General features: G+C 38.0%; 1 protein-coding gene across 1 annotated transcript in view; it reads right to left on the bottom strand.

Moving 5' to 3' along the window:
• Positions 1-43: 43 nt before the first annotated feature.
• The window catches only part of LOC139701253 (uncharacterized), a 61352-nt gene continuing 38603 nt past the window's right edge, over positions 44-22792 (bottom strand). The window contains exons 3-5 of the mRNA XM_071599747.1: positions 1460-1549; positions 304-699; positions 44-204 (exon numbers count right to left, since the gene is read on the bottom strand). Of these exons, the coding sequence (XP_071455848.1) occupies positions 44-204; positions 304-699; positions 1460-1549 (647 nt within the window). The remainder of the gene's footprint in view (positions 205-303; positions 700-1459; positions 1550-22792) is intronic.

The raw sequence follows: 22792 nt of genomic DNA, 5'->3' as shown, positions 1-22792 counted from the left end.
AATGAAACGGCACTTGTGTAGGAAAAAGCACATTTTTTTAAACTCACACCCCAAACTCAGTGCTTCTAGAAGTAGTGTTCGATGAAGAATATTCACTCAAAGCATCCTCACCTTCATACAAACCTTCATCACCACTGCACAGTTCTAATTCATCTTCATCATAATCAAAACTCCTAGCACCATCGATGTCCGACACTAACCTCACTGCACAATTAAAGTTTGCTGCGTTCATGTACTTGTGGTTAGTGGAGCATACTACACAACTTTCAGCTCGTTTCCCCACCACACACACACAATTCACACCATTCTTTTCATTTTCAACATTGTCTTCATCATTGTTATTGTTGCTGTTGTCATCCTCATTGTTGTTATTGTGCTGGCAGTCATGTCTACTTCGAATGCCCCACAGGCATCCCATCCCTCCAGATTTCCTACCCTTCCCTCCTCCTCCAGTCTTGCTACCACCCCCACCACTCCCTCCTGTGCTACCTCCCCCACCCCCACCACCACCACCTCCTCCACTTCCTGGAGATGAGCTCAGGTCGAGTTCAATGGGAGGAAGCACATTTTGCTGAAATTGCCCTGAGATGTTTCCTGCGGGTCTGTAATTTGCTACCACCACCACTTTACCTGAGCGACTCCTAGCTTTTCCTAAGCCAAGTTCTTTGCTTCCAACCCACACCATTTGAGTGAAATGTCCTGAAATATTAATTGCTCTATTAGAAGATTGTTGTAGTTGCATACAAAACTCAAACTGATGGAATTGCTTTTGCATTAAGAATATGATTACAATGAATTTGGTTAAACCAATATGGTTAGCCTTAAATGTAGGTTTTCACATTAAAATTCATTTCTAAATGCCTTAGAGCCTAATGAAGAGCCTTCTCTTAGTATAATGTGCACCTGCATTGGTTAACAGTTACAATATTTGAAAGAAAAATAAATTAATTCCTGAAACACCCCATGGTACCTGACGTAGAATAATTTTTAGCAAGGAAGGATTTATATCAATGCATGATTATAGAATTGATGTTACATTTCAAATTATAAGAATTAATTAGAATTTACCAAGTCATACCTGTATGAATCCTCTCTAGGGTGCAACAGACTGTCTGATATCAAAATATTGTGAAAAAAGTTTTCTTTTTTAATTTAAGATTTATTTGTAACTGCTTCGACTGACTGATCAAAGTTCTTATTTTTATGTTTCTTAACGTTAATGATATAATTACATCTCTTAGCTGTTGTTCTTTGTCATTGGCCAGAGGGTTGCATGCTGTGAGACAATTATGTTATTTTGACCATTTTAAATGTTATTGGGGAAATTATAAAAATAGAATAATCTATGAAGTTTAACCATTAAATGGCATTTAATATTATAAGGCAAAAGTATAACCAATTAAACACATAATTAGGAGCTTCATATATTTTAAAAAGTCATTTGAATCGCCAATCATACCAGCATTGACATTTGCATGCAGAATGTCTGGCTCCTTTAGGTAATCATATTGCCTCACTGCACTGTACCAATGTGAAGCCACTTCTTGCCCTAGAAAGCAAAAGAGAAAGAATTAGCTAAAGAGCATTTCAAGGTATATTATGCAATCATATGCATGGGTAATGCATATATGCATAAATGCATATATTTGGGAAATATAAAAAATTAAGTACAATTGAAATTAGAAATGGTACACAATTGGGCTTTTTGGGGCCAAGTTAATATCCAAAGAAGAATTATAAGTACTTGGAACTAGATTTGTGCTCAATGTGAGATGTAAACATAAAAAGATAGAATTTTTGTTCTTCTTTGGCTTTGATCCAACAAAATCCCAATTTTTTAAAGTTTACTGTGAAATATTTTCATGGCTTTATTAATGGGTGCATATTTTAAACCCCAAAATGACCTAGGGGAGAATTCTAAAGAAATGAGGTAGGAGAAAAAAGCATGTTGGGTGGAATGAAGGAAGGCAGGGAGTATGTGGAGTTGAAGAATGACTTATGTATTTGTTCCCTAGGTTTTAAGAGTGTTGATTCAATGTTATATTAAGTGGGGCTTAGAAATGTAGCATGATGGTTGGATCATCAAAAACCTTCCTGCCCATGAGGCTTAACAATAACACATGACTGACTGCACAACTAGTATTGGTAGGAGGAAGTTTGGAATGGGGAGGAGAGTAAGATAAGATTGTGTGTTATTGTCCATGCTTATTGAGTAATATGCTAAGGCATCGGTGAGAGAGTGTGGGCTTGAGGAAAGAATGACAGAAAGCAGGGAGATGACCAAGTGGCTAATATTGTCAAATGATATCCTGGTAAGGGAAGGCATGGAACACATCAGTGTGAGGGCTAAGGGTAAAGATATCGTATGCACTAATTAATGAACCTTAAACAATTAAGTTTTCTCAGAGGTGAGGCTAGATTGGACATCAAAGTTGGCGGACAAGAAATGAAGAAGGAAGAAAGCATTTGGACATTATTTCAGATGAAAATAAGTACAGTAGTTAGGTAATTGGGAATAGCATCTCAGTAGCTAAGGGAATGAGTTGGCATTTAATAAGAGAGGGATGGAATATTGGGGGAAGAAAGTATATCAGGAAAACATAATTAGTTGATAGGGGCCTTTACATTTTATTTTGTTATTTATACTATATGTTATTTATATTATTTTGAAAGACATGAATGGGGTTTGGATCTATAAAGAAGGCTGAAAAGCTAAATAAGGAAATTATTTAAGGCAAAAGATAATGTGGTTGCATAGATGTGCAACAAAAATGCACACATCAGGGCAGGGGGGCCAGTTCCTTTCCTTGTGCCGGTTATGGTTTCCCAGGAAGATCTGGTACCCGAAAAATCACTTAGCTTGGGTGGAGCTGCAGGTGCCTAGAGTGCCTTGCCCGGATATATATATATATATATATATATATATATATATATATATATATATATATATATATATATATATATATATATCCGGGCAAGGCACTCTAGGCACCTGCAGCTCCACCCAAGCTAAGTGATTTTTCGGGTACCAGATCTTATATATATATATATATATATATCAGTATTGGTTTTACTAGGTTTGAAGGTGCTTCTAATCAGTATTTATGTACCTTTAATGAAAATGAATGGGTACGATAAGTTAGAACCTTACATGTATTTTTTTAAAATATAACAAATATTGGCCTGTTATCGACAAAACAATGGCTAAAATTTTACCTTTTTATTGTGTTTAGCACATGAAATGCTTAGAATTTTGAATTGCTACCGAATTATTTTTCCTGACACCTATTGACTGAAAGTGAAAGCCAATCCCGCGTCGAGTGACGAAATGTATTTGTGCATGTACCATTCTTCTTTTGGGTAGCTACTTTAAAATTATTGCAGAAAGTTAAATAACGAGGTGTGTTTATGAATAACGAAAAGAAAAGGGAAATTCTGACTAAGCCAATTATTTCCATTGTAAACACAGAGTACGTATCTGAAGGTAAAGTGACAGGTTTGTTGCAACAAGGAAATCAGCTATCGTATCTTACTTTAAAGCAATCCCAGTGTAAAAGAAAATGTATCTAAGCTTCACGACTTCGAAAAATGAGTCATTATACCAATTAATCAAAATCAGCCACCCCTTTGGTTATTGGGTGTATTTGATGTCGGAATGTCAATATTTTTGGGATCGGCCAAGGCTTTGAAAATGACTAGATTCAGCGGTAGCAGTCCTGACTATCGTCTACAGATGTGGTATTTAGTAATTGACGAAGTTATTTTCCATTTTATTAAATATTGCTGTGTAAAACTCAGCGCATGCCTGGGCCATAAAAATGAAGTGAACTCGCATAGGTCAATGTTATACTGGTTCTTTTGTGCAGGTTGGTTAAATGGCTGATTTAAATGTCGATGCCTCGCCCGGAAGTTAATTATACACTGTTTCCAAAAAGTGCGGACATTCCTGACTTGGTACTGCTGCAATAGGTATATGCTAGAATATTGCGTTAGTTAACGTCAATTCAACGTCTTCTCCTTCGTACTGTTCGTGTGTTCTATTCGCTACATCCAAGAAAATGGCAGATCAACTATGAAACCCATAAGTACCAGAGTATGCAGTTATTAGGAACTCTGAAATGATGGTAAGAACTAAATATTCATTATTTATAAATAAAAACTAAGAGTATTTAATAATTTAGTTTATCAAACAGGCACGAGTTCCTTTGAGACCATTGCCTTGCCCATGCCAAGGTCCTCAGTTAAAATTGTCCGCAGTTTCCCTGTCATTTGCTATTGATCTCACGATCAGTCGCCTACTTTCACGCGCAATTTGACGAATGTTGTTAATTTTTATAATGCTCCGGTAAATTGCCTCCATACTCTCTCCTTTCTTATTGAAAGAAAATGCAGCTCATTGGCTCCACTGCAGATTTCAGTATCAGTATAATCAAGAATAAGCGAAGTTCGTGTTCCAAGAAACCGCGAGAGATGCTGTAACATGTTGCATGTGTTGTTAAATTATTAAATATTATTTTGATTGCAGTTATTATGGTTTTTAATGTTTCAGAAAGTAACTTGAAATTAATGGAAAATTTAGGGATCATACTCTCAGGAAAATAGCTAATGAGAAGAGGTAAATTGAAATAAAATATGCACTGGGAAAATTTGGTATTGCCTGTATTGACCTTCTTATTCTTAGCACTAATAAGTCCCAGACTTAAAAAATGCGCCAAGAAATAGTAAATTTGTTTTCGCAGTGCAAATGTTTATAAAAAGGAATAGAACTGTTGGTAAATCATTAAATAAGTGATTTAACTCCCACTGGGTCGCAGGAACTGAAATAAAGTTGCGTTTATTTTGTTCTCTTCATATTTAAAATACAGTCCAGTGAAGATATACAAGGTTGACCGTTGAAAACTTTTTATAACTTTAGTGAGACTTTAGGAAAAATTCTCAGTTATGTGGTGGTCAGTATCGTGTTTTCATGCGAGTGATGGTTGTGGATCATGAAACTTAATCTTTGGTAAGATCAAGTAACAATATGTCATCCAGAAAACACTTCTGGATCTATTCTTATTATAAACATCATTTTCCGTGTGAGCTACTTCAAAGTATTTGGATGAAACTCCTTTGCAAGATGCATTGAGAATATCAACTGCTGATTGAACATAACGTTGGATCGCGTGGTACATGGAGGCGATATTACAACTGGAGAAGATTTTTTCTTCGGGTGCTGCTCCTTGTAAACTCAATCCCCATATTACCTTTTTGCTGGAAGAAGATGTGCCAAAACAAAGTTTCATAGCAAAAAACGGCTAAATAAAACCGGGATGACCCGTATGGGTTGTGGTGGGGGAACGAAGGAGCGCCTTTAACACACGTAATAATTTCCACGTACACAATAGTCGGTTGATACTCATACTTATAGTTTAGGTAGAAAATAGTCTCTTTACATAGGTCTGGGTACTTTTCCATTTCAGTGGTGACCCTAGTTTATAGGTCACGTCAATAACAAACTAATACGAAGGCTATCAAGAAAGTAACTTACGTTTCGGCCTAGCGTGGCGATGGGTAGGGTTCGATGCACCATCTTGGTGTCTTAATGTCCCTACACTAAGTACGCATCCTGCTGTGGTAGTGTGCAGACTGTGGTTCTTTTACTTTGCTCCCTCTTAAAATGTGCGCGGCAACAGAAAATCCCGCGAGTTGTTAAGTGCGATCGTAGTGTGTTATTGCCCTTTCTGTTGGGACCGTTCACCCCACCAGTGAATCTCTTATAAAATGAGTAGATAATATTAATGTTGGAGGTGTCCAGCTGATGTAGCTATTGTCATAGATGGATATAGGCCAGGGTATAGAACGAAGTTCCGTTGAGAGGAAGGGAGATGTGTAAAATAGTAAAAATGGCAATCATCAGCATTTTAATAGTATCTGTATAAAGTGTTCTTCTGTTGTATTAGAAATTTAGGATTAAAGGAGGGTCAGGATTAAGAGAAACATTATGTCGAGGCAACATTTTTCAGTAAGAAGTCGAAACTTATTTGTTACTGTTCCAGAGCCATCGTAATGGCTCTGTCAAATATAGTAATATACGAGGCCTGTCCAGAAAGTTACCTCCGTTTTCGTGTAGCGTGAGAATTAGTGGAGGGAGCCGAATGATCGCTGTATTGACGGAGACAGTAGGTCAGTCAGTATGCCTCGAGCAGCAGTGGTTGGAAGGTCCCGTCGCTTGTCGTTTGTTTGCAATAGCGAGCCAAAATGAACAATAGAATTGCAATTCCCGCCAAATGTAAAGTTCGTTCAGTGGTAAGGGTTTTACTGATAGCAAAATCAATTGCTGTTGACATTCACCTGGAAAATTGTGCTCAATACAGACTAAATACAACGAGTAATAAGAGTTGTGCGTCAGCGTTGTCGTTCGTGTAAGAGTGATCGTCCATGATGATGACAGAAGTGGCCGCCCGTCTATGGTCAGCATTGAACTGCATTTGAAAATTGACGAAAAGTTCGTGAAAACCGGCGTTTTATGATGTCTGAAATCTTTAGAAAGTTTTCCAGAGATTTTTACTACTCTATTGCATGGAAAAGCGACTGAAAAGTTAGACAACTGCATTTTTTGTGCTCGTCTCGACGAGAAAATTGCGAAAGATGACGTCATCGCTAGCTGCGATCTCAGGCGGCAGAATTTTATGCTGAAGGAATTGGCAAACTAGTTCAGAGGTACGATAAATGTTAAATCTGTTTGGCGAATATGTATAAAATAGTAGAGATATGTAGTTTTGTGATGAAAGTAATAAATTTTCTGAATCTACTCCAGTGTATTTTTTATATCATAATGGAGGTTGCCTTCTGAACAGCCCTCGTATATGTAATTATGCACACATACGCATACATACGCATGTATAACCTCTCCTCCCCCACCATACCTAGCACCTCCTCTTTTGTTTTCCTTTCTGCCCACTTAACCTTCTCCATCCTTCTCCACATCCACATTTCAAAAGCCTCAAATATACGCCTAACATCCTGCTTCAATGACCATGTTTCCGCATCGTACATAACTACGCTCCATATCAAAGTTAGAATGAGCCTTTTCTTAGCATCCTTATTCAACACCCATGTCACAAATTGCCTTCTCTTTGTGAAAGTTTCTTTGCCTAATGTAATTCTTCTCCTTATGTATCTTGTACTTAGACCATTTTGGTCCAAAACACTTCCTAGATATTTTTCTTTCTAGAAAACCACACAACCGTCATTTTATTTATATTTAATCTCATCCCTTATTTCATTTCAATTCCCTCAGCAATGCTTGCAACCCCTTGGCTGACTGACAAACTAGAGCTTGGTCATCAGCAAACCTAACTGATTTTATGAATTCCCTATCGACTTTCATTCCCATCTCCAGTTATTCCATGCCTCTTTCATCATTTCACCCACATATACTTTGAACAGCACCAGTGATAATGGGCCCACACCAGTGATAATGGACAACCCTGCCTTACACCTCTTCCCATCCGGACTTGCTGTCTCCACTCACACCTGAGCGGTATGAGACATTTACAGGTTGCGGACTAGCCTCCTATTCCTCCAATCTGTTTCTATTTTCTGTAATATACACATTAGTTTTTTCTCAATTCACTTTATCAAATGCCTTTTCGAAGTCTACGAAACAGGTAAATACGGCCTCATTGTATTCTATATTTCTCTCTATTGGTGATCTAATTATTGTAATGGCATCACGCGTAACTATCCCCTTTCATGGACCCAAACTGATCATCCCCTAAGTGATCATTTGCCGTGCTCTCCATTTTGTTAGATCCTGAGAACCACATTAGCTGCGTGGGAAATCATAAAAATTGTTCTGTAGTCTTCACATGATGTAGCCTTTACCTTTTTCGGAATAGGAGCTAACACTTATCTCGCAGAGTCTTCCGGCCACATTCCTTCTTCGTAGACGCTACCAATCAGTCCATATACTCATCCTCCCACACTTTCCTAAACCTTTTAGTAGTTCCGCAGGAATTTTGTCTACCCCCACGGCCTTATTTAGTTTCATCTTCCTTAATACCCTTTCTATCTCATCGTAAAGTATGCCTGGTCCTAAGCTATCTTACTCTACGTCATGTTCCTTTTCTATGTCTAACCTTTTGACCTAAATTCTTTACTATACAGTTATTCTATATATTCCTTCCATCTCTCTTGGATCTTTCTTGCGTCAGCTATTATCTTACCCGCCTTATCTCTAACTCTTAACACAGATCTTCCCTTCTTACTTTCCGATGGTGTTTTAACCTTCCTGTATAGCGCACCATTTTCACCCTTCAGGTGCAAACTTTCTATATCCTCGCACCACGTCTTTCACACTTTTAGTTTATTTATTGCGTGTCAATTTATTATTTAACTCTTTTTACTTTCTTCTACCTAACTCTGTTTTTATTCTTCCATTTCCTTTTCTCACCCGTGCTATTATTCCATCCGTTGCTTGCTCTACGTTGACCACGCTTCTTCCTACATTTTTATTCAATATTATCGCAACTTCTCGTTGGCTCCCGTCCCCTCTGCTGTATACTCGTATTAGACTGAAATTATCACTCTAGTAATCCCCGCTATCCTTCCATCTCATCTCGCGCAAGCCTAAAATATCTTTATTTCCCCATTCCATCTCTCGCTTTATATCCTCTAATTTTCTAGTCTTCACATTGACCTAACATTCCAAGATCTTATTCTAACTAATCCGGTTTTCTCCTGCGTCTTCTGTGCTCCTGCCTTTGAAATTGCTTTGCAAGGGCACGTGAGATGACGACCACGGTAGCCTTGCCTCTCCCACTGCCGGACACGACACACGGCTGATTGGACCGAGTCCCGAAGTTGCCAAACCTCATTTCCTCTATACTGTCCATCATTATATTCTTGGGAATGATAATAAAGGTGGTTTCCTGTTGCCTTCCACAATAGTGTTTTTAACGTGACACCATCACTCAATGGCCACCCCACTGGAATCAGACACCTTTGCAGCCGCCTCACTGAGGTGCAGACACTGCGTGGACTACCTTTCGTCTGGCTCCTAACCTTTGGTCTATCTGGCATGGGTGACCCTACCCGGAGCAATTGTCATTACGACCACCGGCACAGCCTTAGGGTTCACGGGACTCACAAGCCCTTCCATCACGCCAATGGGAGAGTATTATTGCATATTAGGCTAAAAAAAAGACTGAAAATTTTATTCAGCAATTTTCTCCACAAGGCATGGAATTTTAGCTACCAATATTAAAAATCTGTGCTCAATGGTTTTATGATGAAGACAGATTATTAGAAATTAAAAAGAAACTCGAACACAAGGACAAAATCTCGATAGTTTTTAAATCTCCGAAATGAAAAAAATCAAATGGGGCCAGTGCCTCATTTTTATGCGTTATGTTTCTGAAAACTTGCAGAAAATGTCATACTATATATTTGTTTTGAATATCCTGAAACCTGCAGTTTCGGGATAGCCAAAACCATAAAATGTACGTGGTTAACCAATTTTTTTTAGCATGCCATTAACTGTTTCCAAAATTTTGTCTATCCAAAATATTATGTATTGAGTGTCTCTGTACTATTATTTTGTAATCGGTGATACCGCTAATTATGGTTTCCTAAGGGGAAACCAATTGTATAAAGTTTCCATCTGTTCTCCTCCAAAGGTCAAAGTGAACCCTGCTAAGTATTTTAAATGAGTTAGCGTTTCGGAAAGGTCAGTGATAGCAAGAGTGGTGTCCTATGGATTAAAGCCTGTGGCTCGCATCTTAATTTCGTCCGAAGAGAAAGTTTTTTCCTCCTCGAATTTCATTCAAGAGGTTATCATTCAAAAGGTATTCAAAGCACGCGCCGACTTTTTTAACTTTATAAGTTTCTGAAATAGAATCTGTCTCAAATTCCCAAGAATCAAACCGAAAACGGGTTTCTGTTGATAGTCACACATGCTCCGTAATCAAGCAAGATCTAAAGTCCAATGGAATAATTAAGACTCCACAATTTATATATACATATATATATATATATATATATATATATATATATATATATATATATATATATATATATACACATTCAAACACGAAATCCCGCCAAACGGCGAATAAATACTCATATATACAGAAACAGATATAAGGAAAAGGGATAGGAACACATATATAGGACGAACACAACAGAGGTGGGGAAGGCGGAATCGAACGGATCACAAGAGTAAAAATATTTCCTCAACCGGGACTCGAACACCGGATCTTTCCACTTGCCGGGCGGATGCTCTTAACCACTTGAGCTATCGAGGATAGTCAATTTACCCTGAGATCCGTGGGTCTAATATGTCGCCAAGCGCCCCGATTCTTTCAGCCAAGAGATGGCGTCAGGGGGCTGTTTCACCCACCAAAGGAGAAATAGACAATACACAAGGAAAGGAAAGGACAGTGGGTTAGAATTCATACAACATCATACAGGAAAGGAACAGTGCGTTTCGTGGCACGCATAGCCAGAAGAAAGAGATGAGCCACATTGGCCAAATACACATTCAAACACGAAATCCCGCCAAACGGCGAATAAATACTCATATATACAGAAACAGATATATAATAATGTGTTCCTATCCCTTTTCCTTATATCTGTTTCTGTATATATGAGTATATATATATATATATATATATATATATATATATATATATATATATATATATATATATATATATATATATATATAATAATGAGTAATCGTAATTCTCTATAAATATTCGTGATTACAACAAATCCAACTTAAACACTGAAATACTTTTGATTGAGAGGCTATCTGTCGCTCATTTATGATCAATTACTGATACACTACCGGAGTATTAACGGATGGTACCCGACACCGTCTGCCAAGCGGATACCACAACGTAAGCGAGAGACGTAGAAGGCATTTGTTTTCGATGTAAACTGAAGACGAGCATCCCTATCCTTTCCTATTCACCCCATACGTTTATCTTCTATACTTTAATCCTTCGTAAATCATTCAAAGCGTGAAATCATGAGAAACATTTAGACCAAGGAGGGTATTTATTTCTATCTGAATAAGCAAAAAGCCAAAGTTAGAATACAATTAAAAAAAAACAAATTTTGTGGCATAACCTGATATTATTTAACATAATTGAAGGACAAGTATTTATTACTGGAGGCATGCTAACTATAGATATATTTTTCGTGACTAAGTGAAGCCACTTCTGTTAAAGGATATGACGTATGTTTTGCCATTGAAGCTGTTTTGTTTAATTCCGTTGTATATTGAATGAATTATATTGGCCAAAAACGCTTACTATTCAGGTTTCACAAGATGTGATTCCCCTACTCACGGTGGTGTATCTGTCAATCACACTATTTTAAATCCTTTTTCACTCGTTTTATGTATCCTCTCCCCTCTTTCACGACTTGTTTTTTACCTCTCTCCCTATCTTAACCTCTCCCCCTTATCCCCAACTAGGTGTGCTGTCATATGTAAAAGGTTAAACGCCCCTGGTTGAGGAATATTAAAACACCTTTGGATTTTACACTTGATAATGACTAGCCTTATATATTTTTTATTTGCACAAGAGGAGACAAGTTATTAGATATTAAACAAAAGTAGTGAAAGTCACGTGATCGTACTTATATTTTGGAATTTCTCCACTTGAAGCCTCTATCAGGTTTATTACGCTTAATTAAACTACACGCTTAATTGCGTGAATGTATATTGTTAACTCTTATCTATTGAACAGCTTTATTTAAAATAAATCATTACTATTTAGTCATAATATGAGATCACTCCTGGGATTATATTGAATGAGGTTGTTTATAAATCGAGTTTGACATAAAAATATATTTTTGTCACAGTTTACTCTACCCTAACGTTCAAACTATGTACTGCCATTCAATATCGAAAATCACATGACTACCATGTGCATCTCCAAGGGAATAACGTCACATGAAACAATACGTACGACAAGGTGACCGGCTTGTTCTGTCACTCACTACCAGTGTCACACGCAGGAAAATATTTTCCACTCGTAATTATAAATATAACTTTCCTCGGTAACTTGGGCATTGAATGACATTTTTGAGACTTGAAATTGTAAGTCCTAAGCTTTGAAGACCTGCAGCGTGAAGAACCGAAACTTGGAATAACTGATAAATATGCGAACAAACTGAAAAAAACAACATTAGTATATTGTGAATAGTAATGACAACTTACGTTGTCGAATTTTATGCTGAGAACGTTTTGTGGCCTACGTTAAGTCTTCTAACTTAAACCTTAAAAACTTGTTCCCTTACGGAAAAGACGGCAACTGTTGTGGGATCATTAACTTATCTGGATAATTTATTCACCGCATAATTTACTTCATTCATTAGGGACCGATATTGTTTTTTCTTGCTTGTTTGTAGGAGATATCTCGCGGCTTTAGAAGTGCTGTATGGAATAGTCATTATACCTTCATTTAGACCAAAAGGAGCGAATTAAAATTGACATATCTATCCCTAACTCAAGTATCGACCCAATAAAAACGTAAAGGTAACTTTCATTCTTTTATTGATTTTGTCCGTTCTACCTATCCTCGAATACCTTACGTTGTTAATACAGACACTGTAATTTGACGGTAACTTCACTGAAAACTGTTATTTCTTTCACTCGGAAACAAGGGTTTGCCGTGAGAAAACCTTTTACTAGTATTGAGTAAATTTTTTGCACATGAGAAAATAGCTAGTGAGCATTATAGCAATTGCGTGTTTTGGCCCAGAAGAATTAAAGCATTGCGCCACAAAATATTAGCATTTTTAATTAAAACTGGGTAAAATGTTTTAATATTTTACTTTTGTCTAACCAGACGGGTTATAGATTCCAATCACGCAGTTTAATGGTGAATTCTAATGAATATATGTAGCATTAGTTGCAGGAGAAAATACGTTTGCATGAAATTAAAGTGAAAATCGTGGATATTTTGAATGTTCAGATCCAGGATTTTCAGGGCGTGTCCTTACGGTGAAAAGACGCGTGCGCGAGCACTGGAAGTTCCTCCTTTTAATCTTTAAAAGACAAATAGAATTTTAATAATTTATAACTTCAGCCACGAATTCCATAATACATAAGGTAGTATTTGGATTTCTGCAGAAAATGCCTGGGTAGTGATTTTTAGGCATCATGCTCATAGACTCGATCCGATATTTCAAATATTGAATAAAATATAGGAGAGAGATAAAACATGATGGTGTGGTGATGGAGTTGGTTCCCTGAATATCCCAAGGTATACTATATGCTATATGCTGATAATAGTTTTTGGGTATGTGCCAAAATTATTTGCAGGGTAGATAATAATATTTATTCAGCATCTGTTGACGTGCACTTAGTAGGAAAACTTGAGCGTGGTTATAATGAAACGTTTAATAAACAGATAAAATGAAATGGAAAAGATTGGTTACATGTATCCAAAAAACATAAAGCTGGACGACATTTTTTGGGGGTCTCCACATTAAACAGGCTTGTAAAGTGGTCCTGTGACTTGAAATTACCTTATTTTTATTGGGAATTTCAAAACAGCTATCAATACGCAGAGATTATAACACTTCAAATACAATTTAAAATTAAAATCATTACCTACTTAAAATTCAATTTTTATTCGCCAAGCTATTTGTATTAAATAATAACTGGTAAAGGAAAACTTTCGAACCACCTGATGTATGTCCTATACCCAAAGTTATATCCTTGGGGTAATTAAAGCTTATCATCCCTACCAGAAGAGCTTAATGCATCAAATCTACTCGCTGATCTGGTACGATTTCGTGTAAGGAAGAATTAGTTAAGTTCTTTTAAGTTTGAGCTTCAGAAATTAAATCACCGGAAATTTTCAGATTATTAAAGTTATCAATCCATACCTGAATTATGTTGAGTTGCTTGCCAATTATCCGTGCCTTTTTAAATTTCATCCACTGGAAACAAATACTTTTGGTTAGTTCCCACTCGCCTTGTGATACACTAGTACATTCTGAGGCACACATTTGTTTTAAGTAAGATACTTTCCTTTTAAAATGCTAAAATTATCAAGTATCGCATGTTCCCCTTTTTATTATCAGAGTCAAAAAATAAATACTCGTGGAAGCATGTTAAACTTCATCTTCGTCAAATATGTTTGGCTGGCTGTTTACTAAACAAAATTATACTGTGGTAGACTCCATTAGGTCGATTCATTTCATAGATCTTAGGGTCGCATGTTAAAAATATAGAAGACCTTCAACTCCGCCTCTTTCGTTAATATCTTGAATATTTTACTTATTTCTAAAAATCTCTTTCACCAACTTATTGTAATATTTTTACAGTTCTTCCTAGTTCACTAAAAATATTGATTGTTTGAATTACAAAAAATTCTAAATTTTCTCCCTCCTATTAAAACATATATATAACAGTTTTCTTTAATTTTAAAAACTTCGTTTTTAATATGGTTCTTCCATATGCTGTATATTCATCATTATATCTGTTCATGAATATTTACAGCCAGCTCGATGATTGACCCACTACTCACTTTTTATATTCAAATGTAGTTAGTTTAATTAATTCGCATACAAACCATTGAATTCAGTCTTATTCTCACATTCGCAGTAATTTTTTCTCCATAATCTTCGGAATGTTTCGCAAGATAATCGACCTCTCTGTAGTAAACTGTTCCCTACCTGGCATTTTTCCTGTTTTAAACTGTTCACCACCACTTTTACTTACAACCATGCATACATGTACGTATTTGTGCTGTTTAAAGAAACACGTTATTTTTCAGAATTTTTTCTCTTCAATATTTATTTATCCTACAAGTTCCCGGTTAAGCGTAATTTGAAAATTCCATAAAAAGATAAAAATATATTTATCTTTTAAAAATGATAGCGTTTCTTTCATAAATCTAATTTCATCACTTTCTCCCTTATTTCAATGTGATTCACTTTTATTTGTCCTTTAGACTTCTCATTTAATCATTATTTATTCAATTTATTACCTGAAGCCCGTAACTGCGCTATAAATTTAACTGGTCGTTCTCGCATTCTACAGGTACTTTTCGATAAAGGGAGATTGTATCTTCCACATAAAAATGTAATATACCTCTTCTCCATAAACCGCGTGGCTTAATCTATTTACTTCTAATTTTCATTTTTTGTCTGAAACTCTCATATACGAGTGTTCTTGTTGAATTCTGGCGATTTTGTTCTTTTCATTTTTTTAGAGATACATATTTGTATGCAGCTTGTACTTATATACCGGCAACCGATTACTGTAAAGACCTCATAGGTCTTCTGTAGGACTGCCTTAATAGTTTGTCTAACACTCAAGAAGTGACAATTATTTTGCAATCCATATTGTCCTACTTTACTTCCAATATCGGTTGTTGTGCGTTACGACCAACTGATTTTTTTAAATTTTTTCCTTGGTGCATACTTTCTATCTTTTATGAAAATTCTTTTAGAATATTCGCGAATTTTCTTTAATTTTTCTGTAACTGTCTGGAAGTTTTAGCTTTTTATAGTCAAACATTATCTTTGCCATTTTACATTACATGTTTCTTTCATTAAATTTCTCCACCGGTGGTATGCATTGTTGGTTCCGCAAATAAACCGTCCTATAAAATTGGGATACGCAATTATCTTCGGTAGTCAAGAAAGATGGATTGCCATTTTAAGCTTTTGAAAGTTAAAAATCACGTAATATAACTTTTAAAAGTACATCAGAGAGACCACAAAATCTTCAGCGGCGGAACGTTTAGGCTTTGTCCGATCAATAAGCGAATATCCAAATCTAAATTCAATCAATATGGATACAAGATGTACACATAAATTAGAGCAAAAATTAGCATCTTATTCCCCATAACAATAACGCTCTACAGGTCGAAGTGGGTTCGAACTACTTGGAGTACGTGGGGGGGGGGGGGACGCGAAGCTTTGCCACGAAACCATCTCGGTACTCTCCAAGCTGTGGAAGCGGCAGGACGTCAGTTATTGTAAACCTCTTCGCACCGAACGTATCACGAAAGACCAACCGAGCGGAAATTTCAAGCAAACTTTTGTAACGTATTGAAAATGAACACGATTATTTTGACAACATCATCACTAATGATGAAACCTGGATTTTTGAATACGACCTAGAACCAAAACGCCAAAGCTCTGGGTGGCACACCGACCAGTCCCCCAAGCCCAAAAAGGCAGGAATGAGCAAATCAAAAGTGAAAACAATGCTCTTTGTCTTTTTTGACTGTAAATGAGTGGTCCATAAGGAGTTTGTTCCTCAAAGACAGGCAGCTAACGTGGCCCACTATGTGGATGTGCTGAAAAGACTCCGAAAAAAGGTCATCAGGACTAGAAAAGACATCTCCGCCACCTGGCAACTGCATCACGACAACGCGCCTTGCCACAACGCACTGCAAGTCCGCGAGTTCCTTGCCAAACACCAGGTGCCCTATAGTCCTAACATCGCCCCAGCAGACATCTTTTTGTTTCCTCGGGTTAAGGTAGCCCTGAAAGGAACCCGTTTTTCGTCCATAGAAGAGATCCAAACAGCCGTGACAAAGACCTTGCGAGAGGTCCTCGAAGGCCCTTCCCTGGGCACGTACCGGTCATGGAAGAGTTGCTGGAAAAATGTATAGAGGCCCAGATGCGCAAATGAGCAAATCTTTTCAATAAATTACTTAAAAAATAAAAGCTTTACTTTTAGAACGCACCCTGTTCAACGATGAATTAGCTCCATACAATTTTTAATTCATCAAATCATAATATCCCATTTAAAAATCCTTAGAAAGAATTTGAAAAAGCGTCTAAGACTGCCAATTGATTCCTGTTAATTAGGCCACTCAGCTTCATCGTGCCACACAACTATCTACATCGGGCGGGAGTTGTTCCCCCTTATAAATATTCACAGAGTCAATTACTTGGTCTAATAAGTATTCATTGCAGGTAGCGAAGCGTTCAGGAAGTTGGCATTAATAAATTATCAAGAAATGCATGCTAGAGAATTTCATTCATTGATTATTTACACCAGTGTTTCATGGAAATCTATTTGCCCCTATAAGATTTGGTATACAGTCTTTGACTTCATTATATCGTGAATATTATAAGCCTTAGGATATCTCCTTAATGGATATCATGCAGCGCTCATTTATTCCTCAAATTAAATTTAAACTAAGAAAAAGATCATTATATTGAAATACGAATCCAGTGAATAGACTACCCGGTGTATTCACTTTTTAGTTAGAGTTTTATACAAGTTCGATTAAGCTGTTGCCGTCGAAATAAACAAGTTATAAAATCAGTTCTGTCTTTATTTTATCACACCTTAAATTCAAGTTTTATGTGTTATTTTTAATATTTTCCCTCATGTCCAATGCTTCTCCTGCCAACATGTAGCCGTAGTTTATGAGTCGACACCAACTAAAAGCACCCTATTCTATCACGAGATCAATTTTCCTGAATTCAATCAAACGCGACCATGTAAGAGTGGAAAATATATTGAGAGAACGAGAGATAAGAAACCAAACTCAACTAATCCAAAGGGTAGGTTACGTGACCGCGCTGCTAAAATGCAGTTCACCCGCTATCAAAGGTTTTCTCATGCATTTACGATATCCCTTAAAAGATTTTGGGCCGTGAGAGACAAGTGAGACCCAACACGCTAAAAACATGGATACGGGTAGGAGAAGGGGGAAGGGCGAGAAGAGTTTCTGCCATGTAGAAAAATGAACCGAATATAGACAGTGGTAATTGGAAAGCATTTCGTGTCAAACTCACTAAATTATTACTTCAACCTTGAGACTAAGGTTCATATGGGGTCAGAAGCGGATATCTGCTACAATCGGAATGCCAGAGATCCCAATGGGTTTTCTTTCAAGTCCAATAAGTTGGATTTTTTAATTTAGACCATACGTTTATTGGTTGACTTGGATGATGAGGAAATCGTAATAAATTATAATTACTTACTATGCCTCTTTTTGAATCTTGAAAAATATTCAACACTTGAATATATTTCAAGTTTCTTCTTTGAGATTTACTATTTCTCGTAGTTCTTCCTGTACAGTGCAGGATAAAGAGTTAGTTCATCAAATACATGTGTAGAAGTCAATTATTTATTGGACCACATTATGGAATTTTACACATGCACTCTTTTGTTGCCTGCCATGGCAGAATTTTTTGTTTCTCTCTTACATGTACGTTAGGGACTGCAACCCTCCGCGTACTATGCATTCACGTGGAGTGGATGCAATGCCTCACGCACACCTTGCCGGTGAGTTCAAGGGTACCTTGCGGATGTAACATTTTAAAAATTTTAATTCTGTATTAAATAATAGCTGAATTTATGGGATAGTATTAGATATTAGTCGACGCAAGAGTTGCACGACAGACCCTTCAGTGACGAAATTTTGCATCACAAAAACATCCTCGTATATTAGTATACATTTTGGAGCGTAAATAGTGCATTCATAGGTGGGATGTATCTTATAAAGTGACTTCTATTGCAAGAAGGAGCTGTGGAGGGTATCAAGTGGCAAGTCAGAGGAGAGCAAGGATTGCGATACAGGTAGAATGTGTAAATGAATAAGGGAGAGGTTGAAGGAGCGGAGACGAAGGTATTAGCTCTTGTGGGTTGGGAAGACAATTTCACTACGACGGTTTCAAGTTCCTAATTATATCACCAAAACCTTTTGTGCTTTGTGTACAACGGGGGCGTTAAAGCAACATTGTAGTCATCCTCGACATTGACTAAGATATAACCCCCCTTTAATTAATGTCGAAAGTCACCAGTTCCAGGTGAAATATTACGTGGAATCGGAATTTGGAGGTTGGGAAGGCAACTGCACCCATCTTAATCCCTCCGAGCCAGGTCTTTGCATATGACTTTGAAATTGAAATTCAAAACAGAGCTCTCGACTGTCAATTATGGCTTTAAACCCAACTACGAGGGTCATCCGGAAAGTAGTACCCGTTCGTGAAATAAAGACACAAAAGTAAATATTAACAAACATAAAAAAATTTATTTGAAAGAGGATACTTTAAACTACTTCTCAACATAATCTCCAAGCAAATTAAGGCATTTGTCATAACGTGTGACAAGTTTCTGTATTCCTGCTGCATAGTCCTTCGCCGCCAGCTCATTGAGATACGCGAGGGACCCATCTTGCACAAATTTTTGCATAATGCAGATGGTGTTTAACAATTTCATGAACAATTGTTCGAGAAACATTGGGAAAATGCTCACAGATGTCATCAATTGTGACGCGCCGATCGTTCCTCACGAATTCGTCAACTGAGCTCACCAGTTGGTCTGTAATGACAGACGGTCTCCCCGAACGCTCATCGTCGTGTGTGTTCCCCCTCCCCATGTTGAAGTTGCGACACCACCGCCGAACAGACGACTCGTCCATTACATTGTCTCCATACACCTCCTTTAATTGGCGATGAATATCACATGGGCGAACGTTTCTTGCATTGAGGAATTTAATCACTGCCCTCACTTCACAACTGGCGGCGTTCTCAATTTTTTTAAACATTGTAAACAATCACAGAAACAACACAGGCAATGCTAGCGTCACGCAACTTGGCTCAGAGAAGGCAGACAAGCCACTGAAGCTATCTGACCTCGTCCAGCGGCTACTCGCGTCGTCAGCACTTCATGCGGCACGAACGGGTACTACTTTCCGGATGACCCTCGTATTTACGAGCACGTTTGGTGTATTCAATCTTATATCGCACCAACACAGCTGTGTGGGATACTAATAACCAATCCCAGAGTGTATCACGCGTAAAAACCTTGGCTTTAAGTTTTGAGTGTGCAATCACTGTCCTTGTATGAGTGTTCTTCCAGTGAATTGCAGTGAAAACGCGGTATTGTTCGTAAGATAAAACATGAAACTGTGGCCACGTACATAGATAGTAGTGTTGTTGGTGGATGTATCAGTTTCCGCATTTACCTGCCTCAGTTATTAAGGGTATTAATTGCTCTGTTGAATTTGAGTGCTCGGTACTCCTCTATCAAATTTCCACTTGGAAAACCAGAGCTTTTAAACTGATTTTTCTAATGTTACCTGAGTACAGTTTCCATCAACACAGCCAACTTGACCTTAAACCTGCCATTTTCAACTCCCTCGAACACTGCAGTATGGTAGTTATCGGTCAAAATCCAAACAATGCAAGTTTGGTCCTCTAAAGAATCCCTCTCCGGACTTAAACTCACCTGCTGATACGTAAGAACGAATTAATTCTGCCAAGGACCAGGCGATACAAACGAAATTATTTCTCCATTATATGCACCTTCGTGGGTCGCGGTAGTCCAGTGGGTAGAACGTTGGACTGCTGACCGGAGGGTCCCGGGTTCGATTCCCGGCAAAGGCACTCTGGGCACCTGGGCACTCTGGGCACCTGGGCACTCTGGGACCTGCAGCTCCACCCAAGCTGAAGTGATTTTTTCGGGTACCAGGTCTTCCTGGGGAACCATAACCGGCACAGGAAAAGGAACTGCCCCTCCTACCCTGATGTGTGGATTTTCACACGCCGTATAGGGCTTAGTACTGGGTGATCTCTACCATCACCCACTAAACCGACCTTCGGGTTGATTACTGTGTTTATGGTTTATGGTTATGGTTTATCCACCTTCTTCGAGTTAGGCTTCCACGTGAATTAGCTAAAAAAAACAGCTTATAGTAACACAATTTAATTGGTGTTATCTTCGGATTTCATATAATTTTCCACTAGACTCTGAGTAGCCTCGGGTCACTTCTTCAACTATTTACTAAGAAAGCGATAAAAACCAAGGCTACATATGCGGAAATGCAGGTTCAGAAACTAATCCAGAGACAACTAAGACCCTTATGGAGTCTTATATTATAAATTACCACTATATCATCCGTCTAGTTGAGCCCCTAAATAAGTACTCGTATATGTTGCCATGAAATGAGTTGGAATATTAGAATTCAGTAAGGTTGGTTGGATCCCGTACGTGCCCTAAAATTAAATAAGCCATCGTTTGAAGGTCGTCAAATGCAACTGCTTATGATTAATATTCTGTGAAGTTTCCTCTCCACAACGGTTGAAGCTGCAATAATGCTCATTGCATGTTATATTAGTACGCCGAAAATCAGGGCATATAACATTTTAAATTGGCATAACTGTTGCTCAGTTATCAATAAAATAAATAATTACTAAAATAAAATTTTCTTATTTCCTCTATTACCGAAGCCATTTTCACGAGGCATCAGTACAAAGTTTTCAGCCCCTCACAACGATGTTCCATGGGATGACGTGCCTTTAGTTCTGGACACTTAAATGGATGGAATGAGGAGAAAGGACCCCGGGAATTAAATGAGCTGTCGTATAAAGTCATCTCCTCTCTCCAGGACATACAAACTCTCAAGGCACAGAACTAATGGCAAAGAAATTTTTTCCGGGGAATTAGCTGAGAAAATGGAGGTCATAACAAATCCGGGTAGTCTTCAGATCAAATTTATGGACATTAAGCTGAAGATAACTGGAAATAGATTCGAGTTCGAAAGTTATTCCCTCGTAGATGGAGCTGAAATCAAGTGATTACGGTAAGCGAAAGGGTAAATCGTCAGGACAAATTAAAGGTGCCATGTTAGCCAAGCGGTATCAGTGCAACGATATCGGAAATGACTTCCGAATAATTTTTCACCCTTAGTAAGAATGTTTTTTAATAAAAATATCGCAGTAAACATCGCTAGTTCGGTTGGTAAAATAGCGGAGGGTCACCGAACGTGAAATGTATACCCTGCAGTACTTCGCGGCATTGAGAAAGAATCTGGTCTAACAGTGGTTGTAGATAGTAAAAAGTTACAGCTAGTGTAGTGTGGTATATTGCCATACATACATAGTTATTAATTTAGTTGCTACGACATGATGTAACGGAGTCATATTATTCCAAATATTTTCATGCTTGGCGGTTAACTCTTCTGAGTTAACTTGAAGTTTAGTTCGATCTTTACTTTCGAAGACATTCAGTAGATTCAGTAGACTGCAGAAAAATTACCGTGATTTCAACGTTGGTGAGTTGACTATATATCTCGTAAGGAATGATGATAAATTTATATATTTTCTCAATATTTAACAAAAATAATTTATTTCGTGGGTGCCGAACGTATCCTGTAGGTGGTGCAAATACCCTCAGATGGGAAGACCGGCTAATTCACAACTCACCGGTGTGATGAGAACAAAATCATTCGAAAAATCATAAGGGGTTGGACATGAAAATGTGGTGTGTTCACAAACAGGGAATTCTTCGTAGCGAGATTATTTCCATGCTGATGGGAACCTCATTAGCGAACGCGGTGAACTTCCCGGACTAGCGGACGAATGAGATACGACCGTCTTTAAGCCGAAACGATGTTCTCATTACAACGCGAGCCGACGAACCACGTAAACTGTGGATCCAAGGTGCAGTCGACAGGCCCGCTAGAAAGAATGCCCATTTTTTTAATTTTTCGTCGACTCCCCATGCGAAAACGAAAGAGCAAAACGCTACGGAATCGTCAGGTGAGGGAGACGAGGAGAGGAAAAGAGGAAAGCGAAGAGGAATGGTTAGGGGAAGGGATTTGAAGCCGCGGCTCATAGCCAAGTGAGTACGAGTGGGGTAGGAGGGAGAAGGGGGATGGGGGGTGGAGAGTGCTCCGGGCTTCAAACTCTTGCAGCCGCCACACTTTGGGAGGGAGGGAGGTGGTAGTTAGGAAGGAGTAGAAGCGAGTGGGTGGGAGGAGGATACTGGAAGTGACGTATGGAGAGGAGAGAGGGAATGGACGAGGGG

This window comes from Hetaerina americana, unplaced genomic scaffold (assembly GCF_022747635.1).
Source record: "Hetaerina americana unplaced genomic scaffold, ioHetAmer1.1.p SCAF_1, whole genome shotgun sequence".
In the NCBI taxonomy this organism is placed as follows: Eukaryota; Metazoa; Arthropoda; class Insecta; order Odonata; family Calopterygidae; genus Hetaerina; species Hetaerina americana.
The sequence above is the reverse complement of the archived record's forward strand: the minus strand, read 5'-3'. Positions and strand labels throughout refer to the sequence as shown.